Below are 23,047 nucleotides of genomic sequence, written 5' to 3'. Positions count from 1 at the left end.
GAGATCATCAACCAATGCGACCAAGGCCGTCTCCGTGCTGTGCCCGGGTCGGAAGCCGGACTGGCGCGGGTCTAGATAATCATTTTCCTCCAGGTGACGTGGGAACTGCTGTACCACCACACTCTCTACAACCTTCGCTAAGAAAGGAAGGTTGGAGACTGGACGATAATTGACTAGGTCCGTTGGGTCCAGGGAAGGCTTCTTGAGCAGGGGCCTCACCACCGCCTCTTTCAAGGCGGCCGGTAGAGACCCCTCACCCAACAAGGCGTTCACTAGGCCCAGGAGCCAGTCGCGCGTAACCTCCCAGGATGCCAGTACAAGCCAGGAGGGACACGGGTCCAATAAACATGTGGTGGGTCGCAGACGTCCACGCAACCTGTCCAAATCCTCGATGGCAACCGAGTCAAACTCCTCCCAAAGCGGTCCCTCAAGACTCGCCACGGGGTCTCTAATGAACCACTGAAAGGGGCCCATCCCATCCGGATTTGAGCGACTTTGTCCTGTAGATATTTCCCAAACTCCTCTGCTCTGCCCTGTAAAGGGGCTTCCCGCGGTCTCTCAAACAAGAGGGAGCGAGTCACCCGAAACAGTGCGGCAGGGCGGTTATCTGCGGACGCAATAAGAGCGGCGCAATGTTGACGTTTGGCCGCTCTTAGTGCCACGAGGTACGTCCTCAAATAGGCTCGTCCCTGTGCTCGGTCAAATTCGGAACGGGAGGATCTCCAACGACTCTCTAGGCGTCTCTTGTGGCGTTTCATCACCCTTAGCTCCTCGGTAAACCAAGGGGCCAGGGTGGTTCGTCGCCGCAGGAGAGGCCGCAAAGGCGCCACCCGGTCTAGGGCCCCGGTAGTCGCACTATTCCATGCGTCTACCAGGTCCTCCACTCGGGGGCGGGTCAGGTCCACAGGAGGTGGCCCAAGCTCCGTCTGGAACCTATCTGGTTCCATCAGGCGCTTGGGGCGGAACCATCTAATACCTTCCGGTTCCGCCTCCTCGCGGCGGGGGGTAGCACCAGGGAAGTCCAGCCGGAGAAGTGAGTGATCCGACCATGACAGGGGAATAATGGCTGGATCCCCTATTCCCAGATCACTCATCCACTGGCCAGTGGCCAGAGACAAAATATAATAAAACAATGTAATTACAGCATCTAAGATATAGTTTTCATTGAGTCCTTTCAATTCATGAATATAAGTAGCTGATCATATCAAGTGTTCAAGACAACCAAGATACAATTCAAGAAATAGTCATACTAACTAGACTATTAAACTTTAACAATTTAAAATTTGCTAAGATTTTTTTGGGCAATTTGATTGGAACTTCACTCATTTGGTTGCAAAATAATATTTCAAACTATTATTTCTATTTAAAGAAAAGATATAAAGATAGCCTACTTGTAGCCATAGTCCCCTAAAATAGAAAAATCTGCAGTTTCCCTGCATATATTGTATAACATGGGCGTTTTCCATATTATAGTCTCCAAATATTATCCAATCATTTCTATAGAGCAGTTTTAAAAAGCAAACACATTTCTGATGGGCTCTTTGTACAGTTGTCAACAAAGTGCTGTTTCTCCCTTTCATCTCAGAAAAATGAATATGTGTGCCTGCATAACTGGCCATTGGCAAAGACAATTTATGAAAAAGACTTGGAAAGCTACTGAGGACAGGGTGGGCACTTGTATTGACAACTTCTTAAAAATAAATGCTTTCCTTTCCTATACACACCAGCAGCTTGTCTATCTACTGAAAATACAATAATAATACATTACTTTGTATATTTATATTACAAATAATGATGTACCTTTGTAATAAGTGTACCTGCCTGGATACGATGGGGTGACAGAATATATAATCTTTGGATTTTGGCTTGGCCTTTTAAAAAGAATAAGGCAGAGAAGTAAAACCACTTTAACTTAGTCTATTACAACCATACTAGTCTAATATTAGTATTATTGTATAACTCCGTGAAGGGCAAAAATAAAGCGAAGGACTTGCAAAGCTATGGAAAAAGTTGGAGGCTTAGGGAAAGTGCAATCCATTTGCAAGATCCTCTAAGCTTTTAGACTTTATCTAACAAAAAGACTTATGTTAAGGATGAGAGATTTGTCTAAAGGATCCTACAAACCAATTGCTTTACTAGAAAAAAAACTGGATTTCCTCCATTATAATAAATAACTGAAGAGGAAAGCTAAGATCACTAGTGTAGCATAGATATGAAGCTGAATTATGGGGATAAAGTCTGTCTATACCAGGGGTGTAAAACTCATGTGGTCACGGCGATGTCACGTGATGTAGTGTGACCTTTTCCCCCCTTTGCTAAACCGGGCATGGGCGTGGCCAGCATGTGATGCATTCATCCCACGGGCCACAAGTTTGACACTTCTGGTGTATACAATTAGGATTAATGAAACAATCCATTGCTGCTATAATCTATTTTGCAGAATAGTTTATTGTGTTCTTTTTCCCTTGTCTTCATTTAATTAAACAAAACAAAGAAGAAAAGGAAAAAAGAAGAAAAAAAGAAGAGAAAGGTGGAATTGGGGGAAAAGTTGTTCTCAACCAAGATATTCTTCTTAATAGAACAGACTAGGAGCCAGTAAACCCCACAATCAAATATCAAGTCAGCACAAATTTATCACAATAAGCAAGCCAGACCTCAACAGTGTAATTAATAGTAAATATTTAAGTTCAGTCCTTCACATCTCCAGTTAACCAATCTCAGATAGCAGGATTAAAAATGATGTTTTTCTGCCAGAGACACCCGAAACGTGCTACCAGTTAGAAAAGTCTGGTGCCAAAAAACCTACTGCCCTTGTCAACTTGCACAAAGTCCACAAAACCTTAGGCCTATATTGCCTGCGCTAAAAAGATGATAACTTGAGAAAGGAAGGAAGAGTATTCTGAATGCTCTAAGGCAGTGGGTCTCAACCTTCCTAATGCCGCGACCCTTTAATACAGTTCCTCATGTTGTGGTGACCCCAAACCATAACATTATTTTACGTTTTCTGTATTTTTTCAAAAATATTTGTTTTCCAATGGTCTTAGGCGACCCCTGTGAAAGGGTCATTCGACCCCCAAAGGGGTCCTGACCCACAGGTTGAGAACTGCTCCTCTAAGGTCTTCCTTTTGTTCCTTTATTGGAAGACATAGCCTTAAAATGAAATATTGTTCAGCTTTTTGAATACCTACAGTATATCATAGAAGTGATACATACTACTTTTATAAGCTTTTCACTGTGACATCGCACTTCCTTAATAGGTGCTAACCACAAGTGAACAAGCTCCACTCTGTAATCTTTATTAGCTAATTAGTACCTTCCAGGTCTCATGGACAGCTGCTTGAAATTGACAAGACCTTAATCAATTATAAATTAGCTGTATCTAGCATAGTCTTGGATTGATAAACCTATCTATCCCATGATGAACAAAGTAATTTCATATACATACATACATACATACACACACACACACACACACACACACACAACCACACACACCTAAGTCTGGTTGGTTGGTTGGTTGGTTTGCAGTTTTTCACCGTAATTTTTATCACAGATGCAAAGGAAATTAAACAGTGTGCCCTCATTCCCCTCCCTACTTGTCCTCCTTTCCAATTCTCCATGTCCTCCATGTCCTCCTTTTCAGATATCTGGTAACCCTATGCCTAGTGCACATTAGGTCAATATTTGGTTCTCAACACCCTGAACCACAAACTATTCAGATGAGAAAGAGTCAATTGCTTCACATCTCATGAGTTTGTAGGAAGAAGTGGAAGTGAAAAAGCAGGGTGGCAATTAGTGTGAGTTCTTTTAGACCCATCCCATTCAGTAGTAGCTCCATCTAGGTGACACCTAAAAAATAAGCTCCTAGAACATGATGGCGAACCTATGGCACAACCTGTCAGCTCCACCGTGCATTTTTTCGGCCATTTTTTGCTCTCTGGAGGCTTCAGGTAAGCCTCCTGAAGGCTCCAGAGAGCCTCCGGGGTGGGGCAGGGGGAGATTGTTTTTGCCCTCCTCAGGCTCCTAGAAATCCTTTGGAGCCTGGGGAGGGCAAAAAATGGGTCCATCGCATGCCAAAAGCAGGGAGTAGCATGGGGGTCGCGTGCATAGCATTATGGGTGTGGGCACACCTGTGCACAAACCCCCCCCCCGTGCTTTTGTCACACAATCCGAAATAGGTTAGCCATCACTGTCCTAGAAAATGTTGCCTCCAGCTTTAAAAAGATTATACCACAACTAAATAGATAGTATTAAGTTAGATGGGCTTGTGCTCTGCTTGATTATAAAGCCGTTTTATGTGTATACTAATATCTCATTTCACCCAAACCACACTTGGGGACATTTTTTTAACAATAAGGATCACATTTTCTCAGAAATAAGTAGTAGTCATATTTGCCATGAGAGGAAAGATAAAAAATCAAAATTCCACAAAGGCAATATCATGATTAGGAATACGCATTTTCTACTAATGAGGCTTCACATACTGGTTAGGGTAAATCAAGCTACAATGAAGAATGATTTTAAAGTATCTCTTTTTCAAATTTTAGAGTTCTCTCTAAATTCCTCTTATAGTATAGAAAAATAGCAAGACAATACCAATTTAGGAAAGCATTTCAAGTTATCCTTTTCCCCATATCAGTACAGAGAAACAAACTGAGTTTCTCTTAAACCTTTGGCAAGGCAATATACTAGAGTAACCTTACTAGTTTTTGTTTCCATTTTAATTCGTTCTATATAAACAGTTATTGTTTCACATTATAGCAACTACAATACAGAGAACATATCGGAAAACAAAAACATAAAAAATGTAACCTCTAGGAAGAGCAACAGCCAGAAGGAGATTTATATTGCTTGTCCCTAGAAATATTTCCAGGAAATTTGTAATACTAGATACACATAAAGCCATATTCCATGCCATATTTGAAAAAAAGAAAACAAGGTAAGGTTAGGTGAGGGTAGAAAAGTAACAAATTTGCAACGGAAGGCTAATAGATATTTACCCTGGCCTCAACTACAGTATATAACAGTAATACAGTCTTCTGTATGAAGCTTTTGGTGTACGCTGTCCTTATTTCATTCATGTTTATATTAAGAGTTCCCCATTTGTAACCTTCCTATTTTTAGCCCATTACTTCTAATGATACATTGCCTCTACACAGAGAGGCATTCACCTGGAAGCACAACAAACCAGTAACAAGTGGACATTTATCATGCCGTAAAACTTCAGAGATTTACTAAAGAAAATGTATGAGTATTTACTGACAAAGTAATCCTTTTGCCTGTCCCTCTCCTACAAGTGGTCTAAAGAATGGCAAGGTAGCATGATTCACTCACCTGCACTGATAATAAGGAGGGAGGCCCCCTTGTTTGCTTTCATAGTGGCTCCTCTGCTTTCCCCAGCCTTTTCTTCAAGTTGTCAAGAATGCAGGTGTTAATGAAAGTGCTATCCAATGTTGAAAGGAAGAAAAAAGGAATTGCTTCCTAGTTGTAGTTTGTACTGTGTCTTAACGTCCGCCCTAGATTTTTTCCACTCCCTCTTCCTTCTATACTTTCACCCTTCCTAACAAGAATTGCAAGTTGTGACACAGTATATTTGTTTTCATAACTTCCATTCTCTTGCTGAAGGGACAAGGAAACAATGCCTTTCTAAGTTGCTCTGACTTCTGCCAGTTAAACAAGCCACTCTTACAAATGTCTGTTGGTAAACAAAAGAACACGCAGAAAAGAATCAGTGGTGTTTAGGGCAGGGTTTCACAAAGTGTAAAGTGTATTTTTCTTGGAGATGTGCAGGGTAGAAGTGCAGAGTCCAGGGGAGGTGTGAAGAAACTTTCACTGTGTCCATTGTTATAATGAAACCATATTTCTCAACATTTCATTGTATGATTTCCATTGTTCACTTGTGTTCATTTTGATTTCTGGTTTTTTTTATCATACATTAAGATTACACTTAAGGGACGTGCGATGCAAAAAGTTTAGGAAAGTCTGGTTTAGTGGTTAACATGTTGGCAAGGACTGTGGAATCTCAGAATTACGTATACAAAAATTCACAGGGTTTTGTCTTCTATCAGCCCAAATCTACCTTATAGGATTGTTGTTATAGGAAAAGATCTCTGTTCATGATGCTTTGAATTTTCAGGATATATCAAATCAGGTTATAAATTGAACAAACAAACAAATAAATAAATAAAACAGCAATAAGCCAGATTTCTCAAGCAGCCAAATAAATGTGCTAGTACAGATACCACAAAAGGAACAATTATAGTAAGGCAACACTTTGGGTTATGGCATGTCTCTGGAGATTTTCATCCATCCAGGTTATGGATGTCCCAAAAGTATTTTTCCAAAGGGCAACTGGACTTTCTTGGGGGTTTTGTTTCCTTGAAAATGTTTCACTTCTCATCCAAGAAGTTTCTTCTGTTCTCAGACTTGAGGAAGCCTCTTGGATGAAAAGTGAAATATTTCACTTTTCAAAAAAAAGTCCAGTTGCCTTTTGGAAAAGCATCTTTGGGACTCTGGTCTGCATGTTTATGTTTTATTGGTACTGATTCAAAGGTAGCCATTACTTGTCATTAGAGAAATAAAAACAGTTCATGCTAGGCACTGTCTGTGGAATTGTGATCTAATTTATTTCTTCCCCTAGTGAAATGCTACAATATTCTACTTATTCAATATTGTAGCTACATTCCAGGTTACTAAAACTTCCGACTTCCTCCACCCACTACGCTGGAATTTGTTGTGTAGGTATATTTATAACTAAACTATTTTTTATGGTATCCCAAAAAAATCTACGCACTATCCAATCTATATTTGCATAGATGTATGCAAATATATTTCTATATCTATAAATTTTTGAAATTTACAAAATTTCATTTGCATTTTATACATTGATAACAAGCATAGAATATGAATGTGTAAGGATCTATTCAAATTTAATGGATATTTTGTTTTAACCAACCTCTTTCCTATTAATTTCTGAAACTGGGGGTCTAATATTCTGTATTCCACACTGCTTTGGGGCTTTTATTATAATATCAGATCTCTATTCCTTATATTATGTAGAGATTAACCAATCAATCTACTATAGACCAGACTTTCTTATTACACTTTAGTGCAAAAATTGTCACTGCTTTATAGTAACTAAAAATAATTATGTCTCTCACCTCTCTTTTCAGCATTTCTCTCTTCCTCGTTTCCTTCCCTCAGCCTCAAAAATAGCTCTGTGTGTGTACATGTAACACTCCTCCTCGCTTAGGGTAACATTTCATGTATCTCATTATGTGGGTACAATCCAGGAAGCAAGTGCCATAATTCAATCGTTAATCTTTAAAGTATCATAAGACTTTGGCTTATTTTCCCCAATTCAACTTCTCGTTTCCTTTGAGGCTTAGCTTTTCTGTAATAGCCCATTAAAAATAAGAGGAACAGGCAGACGGATATGACGATATTTAACCAGAGAATAATTTTAGTTCCTGATCCTCAAAGGGACACATGTAAACAGACATAGGAATGTAAAAATAATAAAATTAATTTTGGGGGGCATGAAACTTTGGAACTTTTTTTTCAGATAGTTGTTCCTTTATTTGAAAGGATAGAGTTAAAAGACCAGGCATGGCATTTCTCCTGCTATTACCCAGCAGCCAGCCAGTGCCTAGAGATGTTATATTTAGAAGGCTGATAAAGTTTGAAGCTGACAGTTGTCCTGTCCCTTTTCAAAAAAAATCACCGAGGAGGAAAGAAGGCAACTGCCTAGATCCTACTTTTTTGATTAGTTTCCTTTTTTTTCTTTTTTTTTAAAGATTTGTGCCTGAACTCTCAAAAAAGATAATTTTATCACCAAGGGATACACACGTTCACAGCATAAACGGTAAGTTGTTTTGAGCTTGTCATAATTTCTCAGGTCAGACTTGCTAGGTCACAGCAAAGTAGCAATAACAACCCACCCTTGCTTGTGGCTGCCTGGCTGCATTCCTGACATTTCAGAAAAGCTGCAAGGAGCAAAAATGAGAACTGCCGAAGAAGGAAATAAGGATCAAAGCTTTGGGGATTAGAGTGGGAGAGCTAATTCTATAAGGGCCACAGAATCCAGAGTAAGGGACCTACTGAAATAACATTGGCTTCATAACATTCCTGTAAAGTCAGAACATGATCCGATACATCCATTTCAGACTGGGGAGGTGGTAGAGAATTCAAAATGGAAATATTTAATTTTTTGTTTAATGTTCTCTTTTAGGTGAGTTCTTCTTAACTGGAAATAGATTCCATTAAACTCAATAGAATGTATTTCTGAGAAGACATGCAGAAATTTGTGTTTCCAAAACATGTTTGTATTTTAATAGCGTTGGACAAAAATCTGTAAAGAGAGAACTACTAGTCTTTAAAGATTTATTTTACTTCTCAAGAAGTTTGTTTTGTCTCTTTAAGTAGTACGTCAGAGTACCTCAGTCTCCAAACATTTTATTGTGGATTTGCAAAACCAGGTCAAGCATATGTGGACAGGTTCAGTAACATTCCATGGGCAAACCCCCAAAATTGGAAACAGTGTTAATAACCAAACAAAGCTTTGGGGATTAGAGTGGGAGAAAAAGAAAAACTAAGTGTATAAATGTTTACAATATACATATGTTTATAATTTATAAATATGTTTAAGTTATAAAATATTTTAAATGACTAATTTACAAATTAATTATAAAAAGACAAAATTTTGAAATAACTCAAGTTGCTATTTTGAATGTGCTAAATGGACCTGCTAAATGTTACACTACAACTGTAGCTAGCTGTAACTACTTTGACTAACTTCCTCTTGAAGCCTTACACAAATGCAACATATAAACTATTAAAATGTACCAAATGCTTTTAGTGCTTGCTTCTATTTGTTTGAAACATGACTTAATATTCAAATAGTTTCCATTCTCCCACAAACGTACACTCTGTGCAGTGGTGGGTTTCAAATTTTTTTAGAACTTCTTCTGTAGGTGTGGCCTGCTTTGTGGGAGTGGCTTGATGGCCATGTGACTGGGTGGGAGTGGCTTGGCAGTCATGTGACTGGGTGGGAGTGGCCAACTTGTAAAATATGGCGAAACTCACTTAACAATGTTCTTGCTTAGCAACCAAAATGTAGGATCAGAAACTCTGGCATTGAAGCGTGCAAGTCTTAACGCTGTCAAGTTACAAGACCCTTGCACCCCTAACCCTTTAGAAAAAAAAACCCAGGGATGTTCAAACTTGACAGCTTTAAGACTTTAAGGTTTAGATAGGACTCTTAGAGGCGGATGGGCCGATTGGTCAGCCAGCCAATCAGTGAGTGGCAGGCAGGGCAAGTGTGGTGCGGATGGGCGGGGGGGGGGGAGAGCTGGAGCCAGTTCTAAATGACACTGTAGATTTGTGGAAACTCTTCTATAGAAAAGGTTAGTAAGGCAGGACATAAAGCGAGATTTGGACATAAAACATGAAACAGTGTCAGACTATCAGACCTCCTGGGGGGCCCCATCTATCCCTTCTATTTTGTTATACATTTACTGAGTCTTGAACCGGAAACTTGAACTCTGGAAGTACAAATGTCAGATCATAACATCTGTTCTAAGGAGGCCAAGTCAGTTAGAGGTCTCGCCTATGAGTCAGGCATATAACTTAACTACATACGTCAGAATGAAACTAGTGTTTCCTGTATGCTTTTCTGCTTAGAATTAAGGAATTTAGCCAATAAGAATGCTTTAAAATATTTCCAAGTTTTGATGCTTTGAATACAATATAAAAATGTGTGTTTGGATTAGAACGCTGTCCAGATGTTAGAAATTGTTATCTCTGTTTGGATCTTTTGGTCAAAATAAAGCTTATCTTGACCTCGCAGTCCAAATCTCCTGATTTTCTGCAATATTTGAACTGGCAAGAAACACCCCCCCCCCCTGACTCTGTGTGTGTGTCTGTGTGTCTGTGTGTACACGTGTATGTAAGTACATAAAGGCATGCATACATACATAAATATGATTTGGGTTTTGAAAATGTATTTATTATGACACCATATTTTATTGCTATTTATGTGAATACCTAATAGCACGCAACTAATCTTTTGGTAAGAAATGAACAGACTTTTGCATTGGATAAGGTACTCATGAAGAATCTCATTTCCTTGCATAATTACAAACATTTTCTTTAACTGAATTCCATGGTTTAATTCTTCAGAATTCAAAGTTTGATCTTGGTTGTTTGAAATGCTTCATTGCAGAAAGCATCACATATAATAAACATTTAAAATTTCCCCCCTCTTTCTAAAATATAGTGTGCACTTTGTATGACTCAGCCAATGAGATTCCTTATGGAATTCTATGATTTAGCTGATTTTGATCCTCCAATGCTTTTCTTCCCAATTTCAGCTGGTTTCCACAACAGTGATGGCAAGCAGTATCGATTCAGACAGGGACCAGGAGGTGCCTGATGGAGAAGAACCTGATGTGAAGGCAGTGCAAGCACACTATCTTCGAAGCCCTTCGCCTAGCCGGTGAGTGTTTCACAAAATAAGTCTCTATATACCTCCCATTATGTAGAACTTTTTCTTTTTTTTCTCTCTTTTTATATTCACCCAGCACATTATTGAAATCCTTACCAAGAAGAAGGCCTCAAGAGTTCGTTCTTCTTTCAGAATCCACGATTGAGAGCACAAGCATTATTTTGCTAATTTAATTGATTCAACAGAGGTTTTGTACAAACACTAAGGATTCTTGGGAGAAGTGCTGCTGACATCCATGAGACAGAAGGAGAAGCCCACCCAGGCTGCTGTTTTTGCACCTATCTTTCTATAGCACTGATTGGTTTGAATGCTACTGTTCAATTCTACTTTTGGCACAGACTTGGAATTTGTGGGTATTCGATTGTAAACTAGTGAGTAAAATGGAGGGAGGTCTAGTTAAAAAGGTGATACATTTGCAATTGGTTTGTTTCAGCCTGTAGTGCAGTCTTTTTCATTGTCGCCTTCCCAATCCATTAAAAAAAATAAACTTGGTGAAGATTTAGCTGAGGGTGGGAACAGCCAGTGCTGCTGTTGGATAGCATTGGAGATCAAAGCTCTAAGCGGAATTCAGTTTGCATGTATTCTTTTTCTGTAATCCTCTCCCTCGCTCTGTGTTGCAAAACTGGAGTAAAACAGGAAGTAATTTCCAGTCTTGAGAGCACACAAAACCAGAAATCCATTGGAGGCTATCAGAAGGTAAATGAAGTAATTATACCAGTATAGAAAAACAGAAACATACCATCCAGCATTTGAAAAATGCAAGTAAATTTCCTTCTTGGATTTTTAAATAAAAAGGAGCTTAATATGAAAACCTGAGATGGAGCAATCTTTCAAATGTCTAACAAAGGAAAATGAAGGACAATGCTTGCATATTCTCTTTTCTTGCTTTTTCTATAGCCAAACCCTGCATGTGAATATGGATTAGCTGGAACTGGAGCCTTCTAATATTTGTACATTTCAACTCCAGTCCACATGGACATCCTCCTTGTTCTAGCCATCTTAGCTGCTATTAGCTTGAAACTTGACCGTACATGAACTGCTTCATGACCAGTTGCCATAGAAACCCTTTTTGATTAATACAGCTATGTTTGCAAGATTCAAAAAACTTAGAGACCCTCTAGTGGATAGAAAAGAAATACATTTTTCTACTTTAAAAGGTGACTTTGGCAACTTCTTAACTTGGATTGGTCAGCAAAGTACAGGAAAAGTTATTCTTATGGGTCTCCACATTGGTTTCCATTAGAAAGGCATTCTGGACAATAATTCCACAATCAAATGGAGACAGCAAGACATAATTTCACCTTCCTTGCCTCCAGCTTCTTTTCAATGAATTTAGATGGTCAACTCCATCTCCTACAACTTTTTAAAACATATTCTTCACATAACACCTATAATATCACTGTACCTGTTCCCCAGACGTTTCAGCATAAAGTTAGACTGGTCCTGTTATTGGTGTGTTTTTATGATTAGAAAGTCTCATTTATTGAGTGCCACAGGTTATTGCTTTAATCTTTGAATTTTAATTTCTGTACACTGCCCTGAGTCACTGCTATGAGATGGGAAGCCAAATAAATTACTTGAGTGAATAAATTATAGTTTTGACTGTCTACAATCTGTTACTGCTCCCATCTTATAAAGGAGAAAAGCAAAATGAAGATTGACATTGTGAGGTGGGAGTTGTACCAATAATATTTTTAATGAAATTTCTTCATGTTTTCTTTGATGAGTATGTGGTTACAAATAAGTTTCCACACTGCAAAAGTCAGTACACAGTAGAGAGAAACATCATCTCTTTTTTTGTAAAAATGATTTTATGTTGCAGTTGTTCATATTAGTATATTTGAGGAGAAGGGAATAAGGATGAAATCTTTATAGAGACATGTCAATTATCTGTAAGATATTAGTCATTTGGAGTAGCTTCTAAAAGCAACTCTCCAAACATAGACCCTCTGGAAACATCAGCTCCCTTGTATAATTTATCTCTTCTAAGCTGCTCTGTTTTCAAAAAGTAGAGAAAAGATGTAACAGTATAGAAGTTCCCAATGCTTGCTTTTATGGCATTTTCATTACCTGACAGGTTTTCAGTGCTATCAGATGCAGAGACGGAGAGCATCTTCATGGAACCCATCCATCTATCATCTGCTGTGGCTGCTAAACAGATCATCAATGAAGGTATGATTTGAAGAGCAGGATAATCAAACTATATGAGTATGAAGAAATAAATCAGCTGGCACTGGGAGGGAGAAAAGGGCTGAAAATTGTGCTACTTTTCAGTTCGGTTCAGGAATTCTAGAATATCCATAGGACCTTCATAAAACATCTTTCTAATATAGTGTGTGTGTGTGTGTGTCTGTTTGTCTGTCTGTCTGTCTGTCTACCTATCTATGTCAGGAATTGCCATCCTTTTTAAATTCACTTTCTATTCTGATTCCAGATCTTAGCAATCTTGATCTTTTTCATTTAAAATTTTCTGTCTTCATTTTCCATCTTTTTTGAGATTAGAATTTTTGTGATTTAAAGAAAGTCAAAAAGAATTGCACTATTATATGTTTGGTGCAGATGACAAAATTATTATTTGGAAAGCTACTTCATGTTTAATTCAAATTTATTTTGCCTGTACTTTCTCATCTGCAGAATTACAGATTCATTGTCTCTTAATTATTCAATTCTTTTTTCCCACGGGAAATTAAATTACTAGGTTTTTTCTCATTTGTTATCAAAAATTATGTTGTTTGTAGAGTTTAAAAGAAAAGAAAAAGAGTGAAGATTAATAACGTTCCAGGGGTTAGTATAGCCCTTGGACCCCAGAAATATCATTGTTGCCTTTTGGTCATACATCCAAATTTATAAGTTTTTAAAAATATGATTTTGTTGAGGTTCAGGGGTTGGAAAAGTGGAGGTTAATTCCATAGGTGCAAAATGTAGTTTTTACACATATACTTTGCACTTTCAATTCACCTAACTGAAATGTACTTCTCTGAAGCCCTGAGAAACCGAAGCAATTTTTACAATAAAGTGTAACCATCAATAAGCTAGCAATTAAGAAATGTTGCAGAGAAATGTGATTAAACAAATGTGAGTTAAATATTGATGAAACTCGACATTTTTTTTAGTAAATCCATATAGAGAATTATTTGTCTTGGGTGCAGGTATTACATGGCACTATAATTAGCTAATAATCATGTCAATGTCTATAGTCAATGGTAAACAAAAATGGTTGTAGTTTTGAAAATGACAATCTGGGTTCATTGCAGAACTGAAGACAAAGGAAGTAAAAATAGACACTGTATGTCCAGGGATGCTGGAATCTGCACAGCAGTTGCTAATGGAGGATCTATACAACCGAGTTAAAGAAAAGATAGATGATACTAGCCTGTTCAATACACCATGTGTTATGGACATTCAGAGAGCACTTATGAAAGACTATCTGGAATCACCAAGAGAGGCCATTGATGAGGTCTGGCCAAATATCTTCATAGCAGAAAAGTGAGTAAAACGATGTTTATGTCTGAATAAGATTCTCAGAGGATGCCTTCCTCTGTCTGTGTTATAGAAAATGACCACTATTGTTAGATTAATAATTAAGTATATTAAATTGCAATCTGTCCATCACATGAAAAAATGTGAGGAAATTATACAGTAGAAATAAAAAGTTACATTCAAAAGGTAAATACGACAGGTTTCTCTCAAAAACACAGTAGATAAATAGGGGAATCCTGATGTAATTACATTCTTTTCCCATAATATCAAGGACAGTAATAATAACTCATGAGACCAATACAAAGGGTTACAGCCTTCTGAATATACTGTTTCTTCCCAATATATATGAGGCTGACTGCTCTTCAGGTTCTGCAGGGAAGGCTCTTTTCACATCTTGATGTCAATAATAAGCCAGGGCTGACTGGTCTGTAGGAAAGGCCCTTTTCTGCACTACCTGAGTAGTGAAAATTTCTGTTTCAAGAGATCTACCTAGTCTCATGAATTTGTACTGCCTCAAAATGATTGTCAACTCATGAAGCATTCCTGACCTGCTCTTGGGTTGCCATAGGCAGGGGGATGGGGGAATGGAGCCTCACAGCTGCATCAAAGAACTTGCATTTCAGTCAAAACAAAGCACATTCCATCCAGCAATGTCAAGGTCATCTCCAGGGTGACCACAGTGACTAGAGGAAGTGACTTCTACAACCTGCAAAAAAGCTTCATTGGGGAATGTGACTAACACAACTTGGGGGGAGGGGGAAACAGGGTTAGAGCCAAGGCACGAATTAAGTGAAGTCAAAATTGGCTTCACTTGATTCATGCCGACATGAAACTCTTAATAAATAACTGGTTTCTCTTGAAGCTTGGCTTGAGGCTCATGATTTAATTAGGCCATCGGTCGGAACCCTGAGAACAACATTTTGGGTTTGTCTTTTTTACCCATTTTACCCTAGAAACTTTAGGTAAGCTCATTAAATGAACTCTCAGTTCATTCACCTCTTGTTTTTTTTTACAACAGTTCATTTGACTGTTCAAAGTTATAATGGCACTGAAAAAAGTGACATGACCATTTTTCATACGACACTCATTGTAGCATCCCCATGGTCACATGATGAAGCATCTGAAGTTGCTTGGAAACTGATTCATATTTATGATCAGAGATGGTTTTCAGCAGGGTCTGACCAGTTCTGGAGAACCAGTAGCGGAAATTTTGAGTAGTTCAGAGAACCGGTAAATACCACATCTGACTTGCCCCGCCCCCATCTATTCTCTGCATCCTGAGTCCCAGCTGATTGGGAGGAAATGGGGATTTTGCAGTAACCTTTCCCTGGAGTGGGGAGGGAATGGAGCTTTTACAGTATTCTTCCCCTGCCATGCCCACCAAGCCATGCCCACCAAGCCACACCCACCAAGCCACGCCCACAGAACTGATAGTAAAAAATGTTGATCCCATCACTGGGTATGGTGGTTGCAGTGGCTTATGGTCATGTGATCACTTTTTGCAATCTTCTGACAAGCAAAGTCATTTAACAACCATGTTACTAACATAACAACAAGCAACGATTCCCTTAACAACAATGACAAGAAAAGTCACAAAATGGGGCAACAGTCACTTAACTGCCTGCTAAGCAACAGAAATTCTGGGCTCAATTGTGGTTGTAAGTTGAGGAGTACCTGTATTTCTTTCTCTATTCTGTTTCTTTTTTTAAATGTAAATAGATGTTTTAATTACCACGCGGCTTACATCAACAATAAAAGGCAGCATGCAAGGAAACAAATAAGCTAAAACAAGTTGTTAAAATACAATCTAAGTCTCAAGAGTCCATATTTGCTTTAAATGATTTCTTTGTGAATTTTGTGAAACTATGGCAAAAACTTATAACTGACATAAACTTACTACATCAATTCATCATCAGATTCTAACAGACTTAACCAATTTTGTCTTGGATACTGTTTGGTACAAGTTAGTTTTCAGTTAGAATCTGGAATCTAATGTCTTTTCCCTTTGCATTGAAGGAGTGCTGCAGTAAATAAAGGACGGCTAAAGAGGCTAGGAATTACTCATATTCTGAATGCTGCTCATGGCACCGGTGTATATACAGGACCAGATTTTTATAATGGAATGAATATCCAGTACTTGGGCATCGAGGTGGATGATTTCCCAGATGAGGAGATTGCTAAACATTTCCGCCCAGCAGCAGAGTTTCTTGATGAAGCATTATTAACTTGCAGAGGTAAATAAGGCATACAATATAAGTTTACATAGTCAGGGCCTTTCTCCATTTGCTGAATTGAAGGAATTCATCCGTTGACTCAACTGAAAATTATACCAGTATGAGATTATCTGTCTCTATTGCCTAAGTCACTGCAGTCTTCTGATTCCTCTCCGAGGTAATTGATCACAAAACCTAGCAGTTTTTATATGCCATATATGACTTGGACAGCATCAAAATAATAGGAAAAATACTTCCGTCATAGGTAAGGACAACTGAAACCTGTTTCATTCATGGAGGATGGAACATCAGAGATATATAGAAAAAATATGATGTTGCCATTGCATCCTTATGCTGTTTCAACCTAGAAATGGAGACAGACTTTTCATACATTGATTCATTATGACTTGTGAAATGGCTTTTATGAACTTCGATACTTACAATGCAGCTTCTATTTTTTGGGAATTTTTTACAGTTATTTTTATCTTTTTTTAAAAAAAAAGAATAATTACTATGTGGTTACAAGCAGATTTAAAACTAGTAGATTTGTCATTCAACTTTGTCAATGATCGGCCCACTTATGAGTATTCGTGATGTTTAGAGTTTGGCTTTCCTTTCTTTTTTATTGCTGGTTATTTTGAAGTTATACTGATGTTTTAATGCTGTTCTATTTAATTTTTTTTTGTTTAGCAAAATACTATATAAAATAAAAGGATGTGGTAGGGAGATAGCATTATTTATTTAACTTATTTTATCTTACTATATATATATATATATATTATACTTACTTTCTAGCTTTAGATATTTGTATCATGAAGCCTAACAATAGCAGATTGTTTTTTACTTGCTCGAAATATACTAAACATGCAGCAATACTGTAATATGGTTCTGAAATTATTATTTATATAATTTATTTCTAGGAAAAGTTCTGGTCAGCAGTGAAATGGGTGTCAGTCGCTCAGCGATACTAGTATCTGCTTATCTAATGATCTTCCATCACATGACAATATTAGAAGCTTTACTGACTATCCGTAAGAAGAGAGCTATTTATCCTAATGATGGTTTTTTGAAACAGCTCCGAGAACTCAATGAAAAGCTACTTGAGGAACGAGAAGAGGAAGAAGATTCTGAAGACACAACAGATGACCAAAGTTCTGTTGTAAGAGCTGGAAGTTGTTCCTTGCTATCTGAGGCAGAAGATTCTAAGAGTATTGTGGGAGCCAAAGTCCACTCTATCATGGTAGAGGAAGAAGACACAACAAGTCTCCTAGGAAGTGCAATGAGTACCTCTTCTATGGGAAAGTTGAGCTTGTTTTCCAAAGAGCCTACCCTTATCAGTGAAGAGGAGGAAGAAGAACTCTATGGAGAATGGAGAAGAAAACAAGGCTTGCCTGACAAGGAAATTTTAAAGAAGAAGGAAGAAAGTAAGGCCTCAGACCAATCACTTCAAGGACAAGTAGAATCAGAGGGAAATGTAGATCAAATGATCCAAGCATGGCAATGCCAAAATGAGAAGTACCAAATGGAAAGCTACATGTTTTCCAAGGAAGAGGAATCTAGCATGGGACAAAAATCGTGCCTCATAAATGATACAAGTGATACTGAAAGTGTGAGTAGCCAAGAGATCAGGATCTTGAAACAAGAGCTAGAAGCAAGTAGCATCAACAGAATGAGAAGAGGGCGTACGGATTCTATGTCTACAGAAAGTAGCTGGGATATGTGGAATGAGAGGATGATGGAGATAGAAAAAGAAGCCTCTAAGAAATATTGCTCAAGAGCTAGATATAGTGATGAGAATCCAAGATCTGAAAATGGAACAAGAGAAAGGGATATAGATACAGAAAGTGTATTGTCTGATACTAGTTCATTTTATAATTTCTGCCAAAAAAACAAAGACAAGTTGACCGCATTAGAAAGATGGAAGATCAAAAGAATCCAGTTTGGTTTTCACAAAAAAGATTCAGAAGTTGAGCAATCCAAGGCTGAAGACAGTAGCCAACAAAATAAAGAGTCTATGGAAGAAGAGAAGAGCTTGTCAGATATCAATATGACTGCCTACCAAGCCTGGAAAACCAGACACCAAAAGAAAGTTGGTAGTGAAAATAAGGATGATATTGTAGAGCTTACCAAAGGTGAGGACTCCGCTTGTGCCAGGAGAAAACAGAGAAGAATGGAGTTACTTGAACACTCAAAGAAAGTTTTAGAGGAAAGCCAGTCTCTCTGTAGCTGGGAGGCAGAAGCTTCCATGAGTGGAAGCATCCCTCTGTCCGTTTTTTGGCCATCAACAGCTTCCGTCAATGGGACAGAGGATTCAGCTTCAGCAATAAGCATGCAGACCAATCACTCATCTTTTTCTCAGGCTAGAAGCAGTCATGGGGCTAAGTCAGCAAGTGTGCCTGGCCCATCCATTGGCCCAAATGATACAATATCAATAACCAGCATTCAGAATTGGATTGCCAATGTTGTTAGTGAAACTATTGCTCAGAAACAAAATGAAATCCTTATGTTGTCTCGTTCACCATCAGTATTGTCTTCCAGTGTTAAGTCAGGTGATCCAAATAGACATGCAGAAAATGACAGGTCCTCTCTGCTTAAAGCACAAACTGGCTTACCTTTACCTACTTCTACTTCACTGCTTCATCAAGACCCTCCGTATGCTGACACTCAATCTATCCTATCTTGTAACACTTCAGTCAGTATGGAGGACTCGGTCTCAACCAGGAAAATAACTCAGACAAGCAAGCCTCTTTTCAGTCTTTTTGCTGATGAGGTAGATCTGAAGAAACTTAGCAGAAAGGAAAGGGAGATGCAAACAGAAATGAGAGAGAAGATGTCAGATTACCAAACTGAGAAGCTTATCAGTGACAATAAACGTAGCACTTTATTTAAGAAGAAAAAGATCAAGGGAGATGATGAAGATGAAAAAAGAGAAAATATGTATGACAGAAAAATAGAAAATGTAAATGGTGGCCCTAGGCATCCATTAACAGATGATAATAATTCCAGTGACACAGTGTCTTCTCTCTCAGGCCAATTTGCTAAAGTTGGGGGTGTTATAAGGTCAGAAGTAGAAAACAATGTAAACAAGTGGCTCATAGGTTTGAAAGCAGAAGAAAAGCCCTCTTACCAGGACTGCACTGAGGCCAGTAGTGAGAAATATAGGAACTCGTCCACTTTCAGAAAGGTGGACGCCGAAGCTTCTAGTTATAGAAGTTCCAGGTCTCAGAGAGAAGAAATGAATAGTTCTGCAACCCATCAGTATAAGAATAAACTGCAAAGAACCTCTTCCCAATTTTCCTCTGCCTCTGCACATGAAGAGAAGGCATATTCATTTACAGAATCAAAAGTGAGTGAGATAAACTCTACAGAAGAAAGTCCAGAGCCATCTTCTTCTAGAACTCCAAAATCCTCCTATAGCTCAGAATCCTCCAAACCTTCGGCCAGATTGTATCACTTGGAAGAACATGAAGAGGAGTCCAGATTGGACATGACTGAATCTGGAGCAAAGAGAAAATTCACCCAGAGTTTTGCAAAGTCTGAAGAGGGTACAGTAAAAGAAGAAAATATGGAAGAAAGCAAAGAGTACAGCACATCAAAGTATTTAACAAGAAACAGACAAAGCACTCATAAGGAGGAAGAAGAAATGGATGATGATGCAATCATTGCTGCCTGGAGAAGTCGACAAGCAGAAACTAAAGCAAAGCTTCAGCGACGGAGGGAGGAGTAATAAAGAGTTAAGCCATGTCAGTCCATTTCTACCTTAACTTTGGAGAAAATCCTTCCAAGTATTTGTAAGCAACCAAGGTTTAAATAGCACGTTTTAATCACTTTATTTATATTTCTTATTCTCTTTTCCACTAAATAGTAGATCAAGCACTATTTAGGTCCAGATTTTCATTCAATTTGATCATTGTGGGAATAATCTGTAAACCCAATTTCTAATATTCTTTTATTTCGAATTACAAAACCACATAGCTATTGCTTGTCTCTTGTGTGTATCTATGTAGAAAATACTAAGGGTATACGTGTAATGTTGGTTCCCATGACAACTTGGAACAAAATATCACTTTTCAATCACATGGGAAGACCTTGTCTAAAGGTTTTGATTTTGTTTTCAAAGACAATTTCAGAAATAAAATTTACCTTTTAAACCAAATGGAAAAATCAACTTATAAAATGCATGTGATAGCAGCATATCCCTTTTAAGTGCCAATGCATGCAGGCTATGCTTTGGATTGGGCACAATGCCTAGAGTAGAGCTCCAGTGCTTAAGTATTTTAATAAAAGATGTCTCAGGACATCTGTTTGCATATTATGATAAATTCCAGTTGAGTTTCCCTAAAGATTCTTGTTCAGAACAAATCTAATGACAATAGCAATTTTTTTATAAGATCTCCTTTGTTCTGGCTATCAAAGGGACCCAGATTATTTATATCCCTTACCAAAATTTGATTTGGCCCAAACGATTGATATTTTGGAGGGGGGGGTGGATTTCCAGTCTTTGTCAATGCTTCATCTAATTTCATTCTAATTTTCACATAAATGTCCATCCCTACTAAACTGGGTATAGTTGGGGTTACCAAGTATCCAGTTAAAGGTATCCTTTTTTCTTTCATGCCCTCTGACACACATGTAACGAAGGCCAGATAGGAAGCATTCCCAGAGGAACTAATTCTATTGTAATATTGTAATGCAACCTATGCAAGGTACATTAACAGAATTTGCAAGTCTAAAAGTACATTTCTCTCCAGCTGCCTTTACAGCCTGAGAAATTAGGGAGGGTCCCTTCTGAGATATTTGGTAACCCCACATTCCTTCTGTAAACAAAGCTGCCTCTTGCCCAACGGTTCCCTTGGCTATGGGTCTTTCCCCCCCCCCACCTCCAAAGATCATTCCCATATACTATTGCAAGCACATTCCTGTCAATGGAAAAATAGTCTTTATGATGCTAAAGAAAGTAATTATCAGAGATAATCTAGTCAAGAAGCACAAGAGTATTATCAGTATTATCTTTTTGGGAATGAATACAAATACGTATGTCCCAGAATAATATTGCAGGCTCCAATCTGAGCTGGTCACCAGACTTGCGCTGGAGCCTATCCTCAGGGAACATCCTGGAGATTGACAAATTCCCTGATGGGCTCCAGCACAAAACTGAAAGCTTGGAAGAACCTCTGGTCTCGATGACTGACTCATACTGGACCCTGCAGATTGGATCCTTAAATTAACAGATTCTTGCAAAATTGAAAGAATTGCTCCCCTTCTTTATTCTCTGGAAAACTAGGGACTTCCATACCATTTCCCCCTTTTGTGGGTTGAAACATCTTTTACATGACAGGTGTCCAGTCTGCAGTTTTTCCTCTGTCTCCAAAGGGTCATTCCCACATACCATTACAGTTCAAGAAAGCAACAAGAGGCTCCAATATAGTAAGAAAAGAGATTCCTTCCTGTTTTATTGAGAACTCTACTGTGGTGGAATGTAGTCCAGAGTCGCAAGAAGGAGGGATTCTTTCACAGACAGCCAAGATTCCTGTCTCTTTGCTTTCTGTGAGAGCTCCTCACTCCTACGACTCTGGACTTTATTCTATCACATCTTCCCAGACCTGAGCCAGAAAATAGAATGACACATGGTGCAAACTCTGCCACCGTACCGTTATGAGTCACATGCTACAGATAATACAGGTGCTGATAAGGGCCTCTTGATAAAGCAGGAATAAACTGTTCTGTGGGTTTCCTTGTCCAGGCCAGATTCTAACACTCCACACATCAGACTAAAATCACTTCCTTTCTCCTAGCCCACATTAAAGAAAGTGACTGGCTGACATTTGGTAGAAATGCACTAAACACCGTAAATTGACTTGCCAGGTCTAAATCATGAGAATGGCATTGACTACCAGCCTTGCTAATGAACTGGGCTTGCCACTCAGATAAAATTTAAGTTAATACACTTTGTATTGCCTATCAGATGGAAGGAGGGACACATCAAACTGATCATCTGTATGTTTCCTTTGGCATAGACTGGTAAACACATGCAGTGAAAGAACCTGGTAATGAAGTTGATTGAATAGACTGTCTTATTTTAAATTGTAAGCAGGGGATCAGATATTGAATGGTTTCCTACACTGCTGTCACAGAAGTAGCAAAACAGGAAGCAAATTAGACTCTAGAAAGGGAACAGAGAAGAGCAAGAAAGGGGACTGGAGGCTAAAACATAAAAGAACGGTTGCTGGAATTAGATATGTCTAGTTTAATGAAAAGAAGTACTAGGGGTGACATGATAGCAGTGTTCCAATATCTCAGGGGTTGCCACAAAGAAGAGGGAGTCAAGCTATTCTCCAAAGCACCCGAGGGCAGGGGAAGAAGCAATGGATGGAAACTAATCAAGGATAGAACTTAGGAAAAACTTCCTGATAGTTAGAACAATTAATCAGTGGAATAACTTGCCTCTAGAAGTTGTGAATGCTCCAACACTGGGAGTTTTAAAGAAGAGATTGTATGAAATGGTACAGGATTTCCTCCCAACTCTGTTTTTTTATTCAATTTGATTCTTTTTTTTAAATATTTTTTTTATTTTCAGACAGACACAAACACACAACACATATAACATAAAACCCTCTTCAATTACACACAGTGTGTTGATTGGTTACAAAGTCTTCCTGTGTCCTTTCCATGTTCCTCACTTGAATTTTATCAAAATTCACATATTGACAATCAAGATATCTTTGTATACATTGTTATTATGCTTCCTCCTATTCTGAACCATTCAAACATTTTAGCATTGATAACATTCTCTAATAGTTTCCAATTCCATGTTTCCCCCCATTATTAGTATCATCAATCTAATATATAC

At 38.4% G+C, this 23,047-nt stretch overlaps 2 protein-coding genes across 3 annotated transcripts in view; one reads left to right on the top strand and one right to left on the bottom strand.

Moving 5' to 3' along the window:
* The window catches only part of GPA33 (glycoprotein A33), a 39,451-nt gene extending 32,148 nt beyond the window's left edge, over positions 1-7,303 (bottom strand). Inside the window, exons 1-2 of one of the 2 annotated variants that reach the window (XM_081952618.1) lie at positions 7,161-7,303; positions 5,335-5,443 (exon numbers count right to left, since the gene is read on the bottom strand). In XM_081952618.1, the coding sequence (XP_081808744.1) occupies positions 5,335-5,377 (43 nt within the window). In that variant the 5' untranslated portion in view covers positions 5,378-5,443; positions 7,161-7,303. Of the gene's footprint in view, positions 1-5,334; positions 5,521-7,160 lie in introns of those variants that run through there. The other variant, XM_081952617.1, reaches the window with a different exon arrangement.
* A 415-nt stretch (positions 7,304-7,718) lies between these two features.
* On the top strand, positions 7,719-20,282 carry STYXL2 (serine/threonine/tyrosine interacting like 2). Its single transcript, XM_081951468.1, has 6 exons — positions 7,719-7,864; positions 10,371-10,495; positions 12,582-12,676; positions 13,759-13,990; positions 16,001-16,218; positions 17,118-20,282. The coding sequence occupies exons 2-6, from the start codon at positions 10,389-10,391 to the stop codon at positions 19,922-19,924; spliced, it is 3,459 nt and encodes a 1,152-aa protein (XP_081807594.1). The 5' UTR covers positions 7,719-7,864; positions 10,371-10,388; the 3' UTR covers positions 19,925-20,282.
* Positions 20,283-23,047: the final 2,765 nt, after the last annotated feature.

The sequence above is a fragment of the Natrix helvetica genome, assembly GCF_964273705.1.
Source record: "Natrix helvetica genome assembly, chromosome: 4".
NCBI classification, from domain to species: Eukaryota; Metazoa; Chordata; class Lepidosauria; order Squamata; family Natricidae; genus Natrix; species Natrix helvetica.
This window is presented reverse-complemented; position numbering and strand designations above follow the sequence as displayed.

What these genes read in the sequence shown, in the direction of transcription:
- STYXL2 (XM_081951468.1), top strand. Translation starts at nt 10,389, where the DNA reads ATGGCAAGCAGTATCGATTCAGACAGGGACCAGGAGGTGCCTGATGGA. An exon ending in AATATCTTCATAGCAGAAAA is followed by an intron (nt 13,991 to 16,000) that starts GTGAGTAAAACG and finishes TTTGCATTGAAG; the next exon opens with GAGTGCTGCAGTAAATAAAG. An exon ending in AGCATTATTAACTTGCAGAG is followed by an intron (nt 16,219 to 17,117) that starts GTAAATAAGGCA and finishes ATTTATTTCTAG; the next exon opens with GAAAAGTTCTGGTCAGCAGT.